A 16,416-nucleotide genomic window follows, 5' to 3' on the forward strand; every position below is an offset into this window, starting at 1 on the left:
GTCTTATGTCATTCTGATTTATTTATTATTTGCATAAAACCTGTTGTCCTCTGGAAATTTGAGTGTTCTGAAATTACATAATGCTGTACCTTGGTGGAGGGTTATTTTCATATTTTTCTATATGCTCAGAGGTCCCTTCAAGCTAAAAAGAAACTCAAGCCCTTTAATTATGGAGAACTTTATTGAATCATTTCTTTGACTGTTTTCTCCCTTCATTTTTTTTCTTATTTTCTCTTTCTAGAATGCCTATATTCAGATGTCATGTCTCCTAGACTGGTCCTCTGATTTATTAAAATTTTTTAAGGTTTTATTTATTTATTTGACAAAGAGAGATCACAAGGAGGCAGAGAAGCAGGCAGAGAGAGAGGGAGGAAGCAGGCTCCACGCTGAGCAGAGAGCCCGATGTGGGGCTCGATCCCAGGACCCTGAGATCATGACCTGAGCCGAAGGCAGAGGCTTAACCTACTGAGCCACCCAGGCGTCCCCTGGTCCTCTGATTTAAAAAGAGTATTTTTCTCGCCTGTTTTCCATCTGTCTTTTGCTTTACATTCTGAGAGATTTCCTCAACTTATTTTCCAATCTTTTTCATTTCTCCTATCATGTCTTAATTTTCAAGAGTTATTTTCTTTTTATTAAATGTATGTTTTTGAAAAATTGACGTTTTACTTGTTTCGTGAAGTTTCTTCTCTCTGGGGAATTTGATGATTTTTTTCCCCCCAAGTTTTCATCTTTATGTGTATTTTCTGTTTTTCCACATTGCATTTATTTTCCAGTTGTTTTGGTCTCTGTCTTTACACTGGATACTTTTTTCTAATGCCTTGTGATCTCAGCCCATCCTTAAGAGTGTCGTGTCTTGTATTTAGTATTGTTTGCCCTCCCAATTCAGTGGTACCTGGGGCGCTCAATGGTTGAGCCTTTGGGGAGTTCTCTGGGGGCATTTCAGGTTGTATGTCAGCTTTCCCCACTACTAGTATAGGATTTAGCTTTGTGGGGGGTTTGCTGAGCCACAGCCTCCTGTTCACCTGCTTTCCAGCTTCAGAACCTTTACTGCTGGTGTCCCGTCTCCTGTTTTCTTGGTCTTTGCGTCCTTCTGCTTTCCAACAGTCTTCGATGTCACCCAGAGGGGTTTGGAAGGGAGTGCAGGTATGTATGTGCGTGCTTGAAATCAGAGCGCAGCAAACGAGAGCTCCTGTACCGGATCCAGCCCTTTCCTCTCTTGAGGGCACCAGACTAAAGCTTTTCTGCGTGTGCGGTTCCAGACCTCATCCAGCGCCTCGCTCCGTTTCCGCGCATGCCTAGTTCTGTGGCTTCTGTTGCGCACGTGGGTTTGTAAGCAGAGCCACCCTCCTGCCCCGCCCCCCTGCCCCGCCCCTCCCATCCCCCAAGAGGGCAGCGCGTAGTAGAATTCCAGCAACTCCCAGACTGCCTGGTCTCCCTGTGGGTGCTGATGCCCCAGGGGGTGGCCCTCCCCTGATCCTCAGCCAAGTGCCTTTTGTCTCCTGGATGATACAGCGCGCACTTTCTCAGTGTCATGGTGACTCACTTTTTAAAAATAGTCTTTGATGTGTCAAAGCCTTTTCTGAAAGTCTACACAGATTGTATTGACGAGTTCCCTTTTAGTCACATGCATTTTTACCTCCTGAAAGGAACCCTAATATATTAATTAGGTATGATTTTAGCTTCCTGAAACCACACACCCCTCACTTTCCACGCTTCAGTGCGTCTCCTAAGCTGTTCCCACCCTGCCAGCACAGCCTGTCCTATAAGGTCATCTCAAGCTAGGTCAACACCACCGCCTCCCTGGTTTACTAGGTTCTCCCAGCAAAAACTCTCTCTTGCATCTGAACCATAGCAACTTCTCTGTATTCTCCTCCTGGTGGATAGTTCATAAACTCTCCCATGGCGGGGACATATCTAATCTTTTCCTGCAGTCTTTTGAGCTTAGTAAGAACCCATTACATAGGTTCAGTAGGTTAAATTAATTAAACAAATCTAGGCACCTGGGTGCCTCAGTCGGTTAAGCATCTGCCTTTGGCTAAGGTCATGATCCCGGAGGCCCCGGCATCAAGTCCCCCATCAGCCTCCTTGCTCAGTGGGGAGTCTGCTTCTCCTTCTCCCTCTGACCCTCTGCCTGGCTTGTGCTCTCACTTGCTCTCTCTCAAGTAAATAAATAAAATTTTTTAAAAAAGAAACCAAAAAACACACAAAAAAGAAGTAAATCTAAGAAACTTCTTGAAATAAGTCTACTGTGTTTACTGTATTGATTCAGAGCTGAGTCTGCCCTCTGATCATTGTATGGAAAAGGTTCCCACTGAGGTTACAGATGTCTTCCCAGTGAATAATTCTGCTGTATCTTTTCATCCATCAGCTTCTTCCACCTCTTGCCACATTTCCGTATTCCTTCTTGTAACCCGTTCTCACATCCTCTGGCTCCCTCTGTCCTGCTAGTCCTGTCTCTTTGATTATTTCACTGATTCTCTTCCATATATCACATGCCCCTAAATTAATGGTTGTACTTTGTTTTCTGTCCTCAGGCCTTTTTTCTCTGTATCTTCAGGAATCTCATTTACTCAGGTTTTGTTTGTTTGGGATAGGGGAGAGAGGGAAGAAATTGAGGGACCAAGACTAGGGGTTAGAACCCTCCCCTGAGGATCTAGGCAGTGGAGAATCTAGAACAAGAAACAGCCACGTGGCCATTAAAATATCAGTTCTGCTAACAGACCAATCAAACCCTCAAGTTGAGGCTCTTCTGTAAAGCTAGATTAGAGGCCACATCTTAGGCCCAAGGTTCAAGTGGGGCCTTCTGCTTCTCCTGTGATTCATACCCTGTGGGGTGAGTTGTCCTTGGAGCAGGTCCAGCCTGGTGTTAGATCCACATGTTATACCCCGTCATGGGGAAGGCAGAGAGGGTTCTAGTGTATTAAAGGGTGAGGACTAGAAGGTAGAGGAAGTGAGCCCACTCAGACTATAGATGGCATATGTGATTGCATATATGATATATATATATGGCATATATGGCATATATGATAGCAAAAGGACATGGAAAGTTGAATCTCAGTTACAGGATAAGCCTCAGAGGAACCGAGGAAAAGCTGAACCCTGAGGTCGAGGGGAAACGTGGTCTAGTTGAATGCCACAGACACCGGCACTGGAAGAACATTCTGGATTTAAGACAGCTCTTCAAGATGTCTTGTTGCCCTCAGGGGCAGGGTTGTGGCTTTCACTCTGATCTCTGCCTTGAAGGTGGACGCTCGGACCCAGCATCAAGTCTGGCCCATGGCCTCCCAGTCTTGGCTTCTTTCTCTGCTTGTGTCTGCCCAGCTCTCTATACTTCCCGGTTCAGGTCGCCCGAAGGTAGACTCTGTGTGCCTCATAGATGGGTTTTGATCAGAGTTGGGTACCCACTGTGGTCCAGTCGTCAGTGGCCAGAGGAGAGGCAGGATCATGGGGTTCACATGAAGGGCACTCCCGATCAGGCAGCAGTTGCCGTCTAGTTTCCCAAGTCCCAATGTACATATAATCCTCCTCCTTCCTTATCTCTGACCCTCATCACCAGTCACTCGTCCTGGAAGGTTTCCCTTCTGAACATCTCTAGCATCCATCCCTTTTCTCTTCCTGTTGCCACTGTTTTGGTTCAGGCTGCTGTGTTCTCTCCTCTAAAATGAGCATTCTCCTCCTTATCGATCTCCCTGCCTTCAGTCTCTCTGCCCTCATCTGTCTTTTACTCCCTTGCCAGAATAGTCAATTTTGTTCCCACATAGCAGTCAAAGTTTATATTTAAAAAATAAATCAGATCATGTTGCTCTCCTGGTTGAAGCTGTTGAAATACAATCAGACTCTTTCTATGGCCTCCTACGTAGGGCCTCCCAAGGATCTGGTTCCTGTCATCCTCTCTGACCTCATTTCACACCCTCCTTGTGTTTTCTGTGCTCTGCGTTCCAGCAACACTGGCATTCTCTGGTCCTTTTTTTTTTTTTTTTAAGATTTTATTTGTTTATTTGACAGAGAAAGAGTGAGAGAGGGAACACAAGCAGGGGGAGTGGGAGAGAGAGAAGCAGGCCTCTTGCTGAGCTGGGGAGCCTGATGCGGGGCTTGAACCCAGGACTCCGGGATCGTGACCTGAGCCAAAGGCAGACGCTTAACAACTGAGCCACCCGAGTGCCGCTTCTCTCTGGTCCTTAAATGTACTAAGATTGCTAAACTTGCTTTTTTCTTTCGCCTGGAGCTCTTTTTTTTCCCCTTCATCTACTCTTGGCTGGCTCCTGTCTTCAGGTCTCAGCCCACAGGTCACCTCCTCAGAGAAGCCTTCCCGAGACACCCCATCTAACTTGGCCTGTACCTCACCGTCAGTCACTGTCACATGGCTAAACATTCTGTGTTCCACTTACTGCCTGAACTTGCTTTGCTCATTTGTTTACTCATTTTTTTCATCTCCCTGCATAAAACATAAATTCCTTGAGAATAGGAGCAGTCTTGTTGTTCTTTTTTACTATTGTATCCCTAAGTCTGGTGTGTGAGAATTGCTTCGGAAATATCTGTTAAATTAGCAAACAGTGAACTAGCTCCTTCCTTACTCTTATTTCCATCCCTCTGTGTTATGCTTAGCTTTTCATCCCCAACTTTAGGAAGACATAATTGACAGCACTGTGTAAGTTTAAGGTGTACAGTGTGATAATTGGACATATATCTCTATTTGTGGAATGATCACCACAATAAAGCAAGTTTGCCCATCCCTCAACTCACCTAGTTACCTGTGTGTGTGTGTGTGTGTGTGTGTGTACATGTGGTGAGAATATTTATGATCCGCTCCCAGCATATATCAAGTATATAGTACAGGACTGTTAACTCTGAATGCTTAGCTTCATATGTGTTTTTATTTTACCTGCTCACAAGCTGCTTGAAGGGACAATTTCTTTTTTGATCCATTCTTCCATCTCTAGGGCTTTCACGTGGCAGATAGCAGAAGTTAAGTGTTGAGTGTGTACCGCGACTGCTACCTTGCCCCCAAATGTGTGGCTTGTCTGCAGAATTTGAGCTTTGGAAGCCCCTCCGGTGACTGGAAAGACTGGGCCCCATTCTTTCTACTTTTATATTCCTTTTATCCAAAGCTTCAGAAACCAGACACAGGAAACATCTGACCATAATAAAAGACTTCCAGTAAATTCTAGGTTTCCTCCTTGAACAAAGTCGTGCACAGCGACGCTCTGTTGTACCTTGGTCTGGAATTCTGTTTGGTCGCTTGCGTAGCACACCACATGGCTGCCTCTGGCCTGTTCTCAGCCAGGAACAGCTGGAGCCTGGGCTGCTTGAAATAGCCGGACAAGGAGAAGTCTGGATATTCTTGCTCTGTTCCTTGCAAAACAAACTTCTTGATTTGTTGAATACCAGGTTTTCGCTTTCGCTGTCCTAGTGGCTTATGACTAAAATGATTTTCTGTCCTTTAGAATAAGCACAAATAACGAATAACTGAACTGATTTCTCAAGTCTGTGCTTTTTAATGCTCCAAGCAAAATCCATCAAAAGTAACGCAAAACATGAAAATGTCACTAACTTCCTTCTGAAATTTCTGCCCTGTCACTCACGTCTCCCGCAGTGCGTACACGTGCTCCCAGGAGCCGTGCGCTACTGCCGGAAGTCATAGCTTCGAAAGCCCTGACTTTTTCTTTCCAGTAAGACGCTCCTCTGCTTCCTGCTTACTCTTTGCATACGTTTATCCACTTTGTTTTTATTTCAGGTGCCAATGAACTTGTCCGTCTTCCTTGGCTGTGAGGCAGAGACTGGCTCTTATTCAGCTCCCTGCCTCTAGTATCTGGCACAGGGCCTGGCACATAATCGGCATTGATAAATTTGTCGGGGCGTGGAGGGGTGAGGAGAGGGGAGATAAAAAGAATAATAATTTTAAAAAGCCCGGTCTATTTAGGAATTGATGTAGCTGAGGTATATTTAAGTGGCATGAAATAAAAGGACAACCTCAATAACTTTAGGAAAAAGCTGAACAGCTTATGGGCGTGTACAGTGGAAAATGAAGACCAGTCAAGAACCTTCCATCCTTTTGTACTGGTACCTCTGAGTTAGAGGTTAAAATCCTACAGGTGGATTAGAGAGTTCTTTTTTTTTTTTTTTAAATTTTATTTATTTATTTGACCGATAGAGATAAGTAGGCAGAGAGGCAGGCAGAGAGAGAGAGAGAAAGAGGAAGGGAAGCACGCTCCCTGCTGAGCAGAGAGCCCCATGAGGGGCTTGATCCCAGGACCCTGGGATCATGACCTGAGCCAAAGGCAGAGGATTTAACCCACTGAGCCTCCCAGGCGCCCCCTCTTTTTTTTTTTTTTTAGTTTTTTACAAATGATGATGATGATGGTATAAATAATACATGTCACTGTACAAATTCTGCAAAAACAGAGTAGAAACATAACCTGTAATTCTCTCACCCAGAGACAGCCACTCTTAGCATTTCATCTTGCTGCTTTTAGGCTCAGTTAAGTTTTAGTTTGTCTTTTACTTAACTTTTAAGCTTTTCTTCTTGGTTTATGTTGAAAAGTTTAAAAAGAGATTATTTCAGGGGCGCCTGGGTGTTTCAGTCATTAGGCGCCTGCCTTTGGCTCAGGTCATGATCCCAGGGTCCTGGGATCCAGCCCTGCATTGGGCTCCCCCCCGCTCAGCGGGAAGCCTACTTCTCCCTCTCCCACTCCCCCTGCTTGTGTTCCCTCTCTCGCTGTGTCTCCCTCTCTCTCTGTGTCTCCCTCTGTCAAATAAATAAATAAAATCTTTACAAAAGAAAAGAGATGATTTCAGGACTGCTTGAGAGTACAGAGAAGGTAAATTGCAGTTGGAATGGTCCTTGTCAACTGCAGTAAAAATTTGAGATGCTGTTTTTATTGTTGCTCGGGTGGGCAGTCAGCTAGCTGCTCAGGAAGCTGGTCCTAATCTTCCCCAGGTGGCTGCAGCCTCTAACCTAGAAGCTTCGAGGCCATTTTTTGTATTCCCCTTACACTGATTTGTATACATGCTTTTTTTTTTTTCTTTTTAAAGATTTTATTTATTTATTTGACAGACAGAGCTCACAAGTAGGCAGAGAGGCAGGCAGAGAGAGAAGAGGAAGCAGGCTCCCTGCTGAGCAGAGAGCCCGATGCGGGGCTCGATGCGGGGCTCGATGCGGGCTGGATGCGGGGCTGGATGCGGGGCTGGATGCGGGCCTCGATCCCAGGACCCTGAGATCCTGACCTGAGCTGAAGGCAGAGGCTTTAACCCACTGAGCTGCCCAGGCGCCCCTGTATACATGCTTTTATCTTTCTAGGAGGAGGCCACACTTGAACCCCTGACGCTTCACTGTGGAGGGAGTTAGGTTGACATAATTGAATGAGAATCTGTATGCAAAATGGATATTCCCCGCCCCCCCGCACCCCAGCCCCTGAAATACCACTTAGATCACATCACCTTTGAAAGCAAGCAAGGACATTTACGTTTATTCCTTTGTTGAAGAAACCTATTGAGTACTTCCTGTGTGTCAGTCACCCAGCCAGGAATCACTGCCTCAGAATGAAGACAAGTTTCTTGTCCTCAGGGAACTTGAAATGCTTAACAGAAAAAGAGGTAACCAGGTGTTATGATAAATGATATAATAATAGTCCAGTGATGTCCTAAAGAAGAGGGTGAGCAGAACTGACCAGAGAAGGTGTCAAGAGGAGGGGATGATTGGGGCACATGGGGGAGCTCGGTTGGCTAAGCGTCCTGATTCTTGATCTCTGCTCAGGTCTTGATTTCAGGGTCATGAGTTCAAGCCCCACACTGGCCTCCATACTGGGCATGGAGCCTACTTTAAAAAAAGAAAAAAGAAGAGGGGATGATTGAGTGGAATCTTAATGGAAAAGTGGGAGATTTTTGGCATGCAAACAGGCAGTGAGCACAGTATGTCCGATGAGTGAAGACACACTGGTGTATACCCCTGGGGAAGTAGAGGTCGTCTGGCCCATCTGGAATATGAGATGTATTAAAAATGGCAAATGAGGGGGAAATGAGAGAATGAATGTCAGAGCTTGGATTCTGTCTTACAGGCTGCGGGAAGCCTCTGAAGGATTTTAATCAAAAGCAAAGCCACAGTGAGGTATACTTTTCAGAAACATCGTCAGCGGTAGAAAGGGTGGTGGAATCGGGGTCACATTGGAGGCAGGGGTGTGGTTAGGGGATGTAGAACAGCCCCAGCAAAAGTGGGTAGGCAGATGTCCAGCAAGGCAAATTTATAGAGACAGTAAGTGAAACAGTGGTTGCCTGGGGTTGGAGGTGGGAACGGAGCAGGATAAAATGGGCAGGAGGGATCTTTTCAGAGTGATGGAAATGTCAAAAAATTGCATGTGGTGATAGTTGCACAGCTCTGTAAAGTCTCTAAAAAATCCATTGTACATTTAAAATGATTGAATTTTATAGTATGTAAATTATACCTCAATAAAGCTCCTTAAATAAAGAGAGAAAGAGGGGTTTCTCTTCTGGAAGGGCAGTAGCATTGAGAAAAGACGATGTGTGAACTGTTGATAAAGAAATAGCATTTATGAGAGTTTGACCTTGATTTTGTCTCACAGAGGCAGGGTGGTCATCTGTCGGGTCAGCCAAGTGGCCTTCCTGTGCTTCTGCACGTTTGTAAAAAGACCTCAACCCTATCATCTCCTTGGTAGGTTTCAAAGCATGTAGATCTGTCCTTAACTGGCAGTACAGAGTCTGTGCTTTCTGATCCTTATCAAGAAGGACCTGTGGTCCGTTCATTTCTCTCGGCACTGTTATCCAGCAGATGACTATCAAGTGCCAGGCATTGTGTGGGTAACGGGGCACAGGATCAAGCGGGTACAGTGTTTGCCTTCAGGGGGCTGATAGTCCAGCAGTGGGGACAGACATTACTTACAGTTAACATAACTGTTGTGTTGGATTTCCTTGTACAGTAAGAAAATGACATCAACTTGAGATCCAAAGGGTAATGCTGGGGTGGCAGTGGGGCTGTAGACCCCGGTCCCATACGTATCCAGCTGGCTTTCCTTGTTGGTGGGTGAGCCTTTTGAGTCTGGGCTACCCGGGGCTGTCTGGGGCCTTACATTATCTTGGTGTTCTGTAGAATTGCTTTATTGAACTATACGTTGGCTTCATTTTGTACACGCTCGTGTTGGAAGAAATAGCCTTAACCACATTCACACTCACTTACTACAGAAATGCTGTGGAAGTTACAGTCTTCAACATCATACAGCGTCCCCCTCTTACTATTGGGACCCACAAGAGAAATTTCCTCCTGATGACTCTTTGCTATTTGCTTTGCTATTTGGTCTTTTAGTCACTCTGAAGCATCCCATCCCATCGAGCTTCAGATGGTGACCTCTCTGCCTGGAATGCCTCGTTCCATTCTTGTTACGTTTAACTCCTGCTTCTGTTCAGCTGTTAGTTCCAGTGTGCGTTCTTCAGGGAAGCCTTCCCTAACCAACACCCACTCCCCTTCCTAACTAGGTCCGGGTGGCTTTTTTGTTTTTTTGTTTTTTTAATTTTTTAAGTAGGCTACACAACCAGCATGGAGCCTGGTGTAAGGCTCGAACTCACGACCCTGAGATTGAGACCTGAGATGAAATCAGGAGTCAGATGCTTCACTGACTGAGCCACCCAGGCGCCCCCCCTAGGTCTAGTTCTTTCTTTCTTTTCTTTTCTTTCTTTCTTTTTTTTTTTTTTTTTTTAAGATTTTATTTATTTATTTGACAGAGACACAGTAAGAGAGGGAACACAAGCAGGGGGAGTGGGAGAGGGAGAAGCAGGTTTCCCACTGAGCAGGGAGCCCGATGTGGGGCTTGATCCCAGGATCCTGGGTATGTAGGTCTGGTTCTTAATGGGAATGTTCACAGCACTCTTTTTGACTTAGTCAGTTTTGAGTTGGATGCCTTGTTGTTTGGTAACTTTTTTTGTCTCCTGTACTGATGGCAGGGAGATCCGTGAGGAGACTATGCTTTTTTGTTCGCTGCTGTATCTCAGAGTCATGGTATAATATCATGCCCAATCAATACTTCCTGATCGGTCAAATGAATGAATGCACTGTGGGCACTAAATCTTGTAACTGTTCATTTTCTCCTTTCCTTTGGTGATTTGGGAGCTCGGGCCTCCTGGATTCTACCTCTGGTTCCCATGGCATGCATTTTGTGGACTAACATTCCCCTGACTATATATTTCCTTTCTCGACTTCTTCATTTTTAAGTTCCAGTGTGTACTTTAAATTCCTGTAGGCCACTTAAAGCCCTTTTGGAGAAGAAATAATAAACAATTAGGTATATGAATAGGAAAAGAAAGGGAGAAGTCAAAGGGAAATGTTAGTGCCTTTAACCAGATGCAGGAGAGTTTCTGTTGCATTGCTTTAATTTTATTTTCATTGTAAGAAGGGGGAAAAAAAAAAAAAGATTGTCCCCTAATTTGGCAGGAAATGCCTCTGAAGAATATGGGGCCTGTCTCTGCCCTGAGATGTTCTTCCTGGTAGCGGAAGGCTCGGGGCTGGGCTCAGCAGGGCCTCATGGCCCAGTTGGGGGGTTGGGCACAGACCTGTGGATGCTGTCTGTGCATCTCAGTGTTCCAGTCCAGTTGACTTTCCCCTGGGGGAGGGTTTGGGCAGAGTTGGTGGGAGCTTTTTTTTTTTTTCTTCTTTTTTCCCTCTAAGAAGGAGAAAGAAATGAACTTGTCCTCTTGTGTTGCAGACTCAGTGGTTCTTTCCTTTGACTCCGCTGGACAAACACTAGGCTCAGGTACCAATCCCTCCCCCTCTATCCTTTCAGCACTCAGCACTTGGCCACATTTGAAGTGGAGCCTGGTGAGGTGGGGGGGCGGGGTACCCGGGGAGGGCAGTGGTATACCTCAGACCTGTGGGAAAGTCTTCAGGAGCTTTTCTGGGGACTCATGGTTTAGAAAGTGGGACGCAACATCCAGAAGACTTGGCCAGCTGCTTGAACAGCGGGCACCTGGGGGACTGTGGGTAGATGCTCCCTCCTCGTTCAGAGTGTTCCAGGTTCCCATAAAGGGTGTGTGTTTTCTGAGCATATACCGTGGCCCGGAGAGTGGGGCAGAGGTCATTGAGAGGCCCCACGCTCTGGGGACGCTAGAGAAGATTGTCATCGGGGCTCTCCAACTCAGTGTCAGGCCAATGGGAGTACGGCAGCTTCCTGAGGATATGCACATCCCATATACTGAAATACACACCTCCTCTGGGATGCGCACTTCACCATGCACTTGTGCCAACCCACGTGCTGGCCGACAGATGCCCTCTCTTCCCCGAGTCTAAGCGCAGGACATACAGGCTGACAGACCCACTCCTTGGACACCAAATCCCTCCAGCTCAGTGGAGCTTGACTCTCCTAGGTCTGAGGCCGTCTTCCTGCTTCACACCACTGTGCTGTTGGCGGTGAGCACAAAGAGACATCACTTTGGGTCTTTGGCTTGCTGCCATTACGTTGGTGTGGGAGCATCAGGATGACCCTACTGTGTGAGAAGAGCACCTCCAGGCATCACACCTGCGTTTTTAGTCAAAGATGGTGGTTCTCGTATTGGTGGGTGCCGCCTGTAACAGGGAGGCTTGGCTGGCATGATGAGGGCAATGAATCCATTTCGCTGTCCTCAAATGCAGTAGATATGATCAGTGTTTCACAAAGCAGCCCTGATGTTCTGGCAGCTGTGGATGAGGGGAAAGAGTAGTTCGGAGGAAGCAGTCACGGCTGCCCCTGTTTACTAAGGGCTTTCTGTGTGCCAATGCCGTGGTAGGAGCTTCAGACACATCTTGCAAGGTAGATAGTGTATCTTTGATTATAGATGAAAGAAACTGATGCTCTGAAAGGTAAAATAACCTGTCTGGGCCAGTCAGATCCATCCACCTCTGCAGCTCGTACTATCTCCCTTGTTATCTTGCTGTCTCATGCCTCATGTGCTTGAGATGTACTCCACCTAAATGCTGAGACAAGAGAGATCACTTTAAGAGAGAGTGGACAGGGGCACCTGGGTGGCTCAGTGGGTTAAACCCTCTGCCTTCGGCTCAGGTCATGATCCCAGGGTCCTGGGATCGAGCCCCGCATTGGGCTCTCCTCTGAGCAGGGAGCCTGCTTCCTCCTCTCTCTGCCTGCCTCTCTGCCTACTTGTGATCTCTATCTGTCAAATAAATAAATAAAGTCTTAAAAAAGAGAGTGAACAAAACACAAAAATAAAATTAAATTTTAAAAAAAGACTATAGGTAATGTAAATATCAAGAAACAGGTCATATGGGGCACCTGGGTGGCTCAGTGGGTTGAGTCTCTGCCTTCAGCTCAGGTCATGATCTCAGTGTCCTGGGATTGAGCCCTGCATCGGGCTCTCTGCTCAGCGGGGAGCCTGCTTCCTCCTCTCTCTCTGCCTGCCTCTCTGCCTCCTTGTGATCTCTGTCTGTCAAATAAATAAATAAATAAAACCTTAAAAAAAAAAAAGAAACAGGTCATATAATGTGTTCAAAATATGTCATTAAAATCGGTTTTATGGTATGTTGATAAAAATTCATGTAGGATTAAGAAAAAAAAAGAGTGGACAGAGAGAAAGTTTTTAAATAGACACAGAAGTTGTGTCTACTTTTATAGGAAAAGATTGATCAATTTTATTACATTCAAGTTAAAAACTTCTTATTAATCAGAAAGACACCTTTAAGAGAGTGATAAAGGCAATCCAGGGCAGAAAAAAGATCTTTGTAACACAAACAACCAACAAGGGCCACATTTCCAGGATGAAGAGCTGCAGAAATCAATAGGAATAAAGAAACAACCCGGTATCAAAACAAGCAAAAAGGCCTAGGTAGGCACTTCACAAAAGAGGAAATCCAGATGGCGAATAAACTTATGAAAGGGTGTTTGATTGCATTTTGCATTGCAACCTGGGGAAAGGCAAATTGGGATTTCTGTGAGATCCCTCTGCACCTCTACCAAAATGGGAAAACTTTGGAAAAGCTTGCTATTCCAGAGTTGGTGAGGACGTGGTAGAGTGGAAACTCTAAGCCTTTACTGGCCAGAGGGTAAGTTGGTTACAACCTTTTCACAAATGACCATGTAGTATCTAGCAAAATTCGAATAGACACATATCTCATGACCTGGTATTTCCTCTCATAGCTGTATTCCCTACATAAGGGCATGCTTCTGTAGGTACCAAGATACGTGTACAAGACACATGTACAAGAAACTCTGTCATTGGATGCAGCTAAAGGCCTGGACAGGTGCATTTAGCAGCTGTTTGAGGACTCTGAGATATGAATGGCAGCAGACAGATTGGGGAAAAAGACTAGAATTAAACATGCTGCACACTGGCAATGAATTTCTCATTTTTCCACCAGTGTCCCATGAATTTCAGAAGACCTCTAGTTAGGGCTCTTGGGCAGGAAAGGGGCTCTGAGGCTCAGGCAGAGGAGAAGTCCCAGGGGTTCTTTTCCTCTGTTCTCTTGTGCCCTAGTCACCCGGCTGTCCCACAGTAGTTGTGGTGGTGGTGGGTTCAGTGGCAGCAGTGGTCTTCAAGCCCCTAAAACTGAGAAAGGGAAACCTTCCTCTCTGATCAGAGGATGTGTAATCCCGGGAGGGCGGGGTGAAATCGGCTGCCTTTTTCTCCTCTGCCTTCCTGCTGGTTGGATTTGGGTACAGTTTAGGAAATGTGTGACAGAATATGGTAACTAAGATCCCAGCTTTCAGGCCAGAGAACCAAGAAGGGGAGGCCCAGTGAACTGGAAGGTACAAGGAGAAAATTGAGAGGGAAGAACTCAAAGTGGTTCCAGAAAATTACATAGGACCTTCTGGGCTAACCCCTGAGCTACGCATGTATGCTTCTGATCCTAACCAACATACCAAAGACTTTGAGAACTGATCTGAAAGATAGACCACTGCCTGAGTCCCAGACTGGACAGTGGGTGGCGACACAGAGGACACACATGAGTGGGTTTTGACATTCAAACCACAGTCCATGGAAGGCTGGTCAGAACTCGCCCCCTAAATCCAACCTGGTTAAGAGTCTGGTAGAAAAGAAAGGTCAACATTGCCCACTGGATTTATTTATTTAACTTTTTTAAAAAAGATTTTATTTATTTATTTGACAGAGAGAGAGCACAAGTAGGCAGAGAGGCAGGCAGAGGGTGAGGGGGAAGCAGGCTCCCTGCCGACCAGAGAGCCTGATGTGGGGCTCGATCCCAGGACCCTGAGACCAAGACCTGAGCTGAAGGCAGATGCTTAAGCCACTGAGCCACCCAGGCGCCCTTATTTACTTTTTTTAAAAGATTTATTTATTTTAGAGAAAGAGACTGCGCGAGCAGGGGACGGGGCCAAGGGGGAGAGAGAATCCTCAAGCAGACTCTGTTGCTAAGCACAGAGCCTGCTAAGCACAGAGCCCAACACGGGGCTCAATCCCAGGACCCTGAGATCATGACCTGAGCTGAAACCAAGAGTCAGAGACTTAACTGACTGAGCCACCCTGGTGCCCCCTTCCCCAGGATTTAAGCTAGAGCTAAAGTTTCATCACTTCATATTCAAAATATCCAAGGTATAATCCAAAATTATTACCATGTGAAGAACCAGGAAAATCTCAACAGAGATGTTGGAATAATCTGACAATGACTTTAAAATGGCTATTATAGGGGCGCTGGGGTGCCTCAGTGGGTTAAAGCCTCTGCCTTCAGCTCAGGTCATGATCCCAGGTTCCTGGGATCGAGCCCCACATCGGGCTCTCTGCTCAGCGGGGAGCCTGCTTCCTCCTCTCTCTCTCTCTCTGCCTGCCTCTCTGCCTAATTGTGATCTCTGTCAAATAAATAAATAAATCTTTAAAAAAAATAAATAAAATGGCTATTATAAAAATGCTCTACAAAATGAGAGCAAACAGTGTTGAAACAAAAAAGATAGAAACTGTTAGGCCCTCCCCCCACCACCAAAAAAAAAAATAAATAAATAAGAAAGAACCAAATGGAGATATAGGGGAAAAAATACAATACTGACATTTAAAGAAACTCAACTGAATGGACTCAGGAATAAAATAGAGATGAAGAGGAAAGAATCAATGACCTTGAAAGGAAATCAATAGGAATTACCCAGTGTGAACCACAGAAGAAGAAAGAGTTAAAAAGTTGAGCAGAGCCCCAGTGATACATGGGGCAACACCCGCTTACTGTCTCCCGTTGGAATCCTAGAAGAAGAGGAACAGTGCAGTACAGAAAAGTCACTCAAAGGAATAACGCCTAAAACTCCCCAGATTTGGTGCCCACGTGGGATTTATCCTGCAAATGAAAGGCTGGTTCATCATTCAAATGTCAGTCAATGTAGACCGCCATATTTACTGTCTAAAGAAGGGAAACTACATGGCCGTGTTAATTGGTGAAGAAAAAATATTTGACAGAAATTCAGCATCTACTCCCAATTTAAAAAAAACTCTCAGTGAACTTAGAAGGGAACTTCTTCAGCTGGATACAAGGCATCTCCAAACAACATACAGCAAACAGCAGGCCTCATGGTGAAAACCTGCTTTCCCTCTGAGATCCGGAACCACTCTTGCAAGTCCTAGCTGGTGCAGGAAGGCAAGAAAAAGGAACAATGAGAGCACAGATTGGAAAGGAAAGAATAAAACTGACCCTCCTCATAGGTGACATGATTGCCTGCATAGAAAATCTCAAGGAATCTACCAAAAAACCCCCTCCTAGAACTAGTAAGTGAGTTTAGTGAGATGATGCGATATAAGATCAAAGCATAAAAAATTAATTATATCCACTCCCACTTCCCGTGACCGTCCCAGGTCTGTGTTCAGATGTCCTCTCTGCAGGCAGGCCTTCTTGGACTGCTGCACCTAAAGTAATCTGCTTTCTTGACACCCATTCCTTCTCTAGGAAGGTATGTCTTTATTTCTTCTTTGCACTCATCCTTCCTTCAAAGTATCTGCTCTTTACTTGCGTACTGTCAGTCTCCCCCAATAGCATTTGGCCAGGGACCTTGCCTGTCTTGTTCATCACTGTGTCCCTGGTACTTAGAGAACAGTAGCTGGCACGTAATAGGTGCTCAGTAAATATTTGTTGAGGAGTAGAAAAATAGAAATGGCGATGTCCATCATGCAGTGCGTACTTAAGGATTATGTAAAAAAAATGGTACATCCATATGGTGGAATACTGCATAGCCATTAAAAATGATGGTGTAATTTTATTTTTATCAACACAGAAAGACATTGAGGATATTTTTGAGTGAGCAAAACAGGAACAAAGAGCATGTATATTGAGGTCACGTATAAGTAAAATTATATATGCACATTCACACATGTATTTCTGGAAAGAGAGATTTCTGAGAAGATATTCACCAAAATGTTTACAGCAATTAATTTTAGATCATGGGAATTTCAAATGATTCTTAACTTCATTCTTTAAAAATCTAAAAAAAAAACCTTATT

At 45.2% G+C, this 16,416-nt stretch overlaps 1 protein-coding gene across 5 annotated transcripts in view; it reads left to right on the top strand.

Annotated features, from left to right (window-relative positions):
* ST3GAL3 (ST3 beta-galactoside alpha-2,3-sialyltransferase 3) overlaps nucleotides 1-16,416 on the top strand; it is a 188,120-nt gene that overhangs the window by 62,198 nt on the left and 109,506 nt on the right. For 4 of the 5 annotated variants that reach the window (XM_032877539.1, XM_032877542.1, XM_032877544.1 and 1 more), the window contains exon 3: nucleotides 10,707-10,754. The exons of the other annotated variant lie outside the window; for it this stretch is intronic. In XM_032877539.1, coding sequence (XP_032733430.1) covers nucleotides 10,707-10,754 — 48 coding nt within the window. The remainder of the gene's footprint in view (nucleotides 1-10,706; nucleotides 10,755-16,416) is intronic. 5 annotated transcript variants of the gene reach the window in all.

This window comes from Lontra canadensis, unplaced genomic scaffold, assembly GCF_010015895.1.
Source record: "Lontra canadensis isolate GAN:19392208 unplaced genomic scaffold, GSC_riverotter_1.0 scaffold60, whole genome shotgun sequence".
NCBI lineage: Eukaryota > Metazoa > Chordata > Mammalia > Carnivora > Mustelidae > Lontra > Lontra canadensis.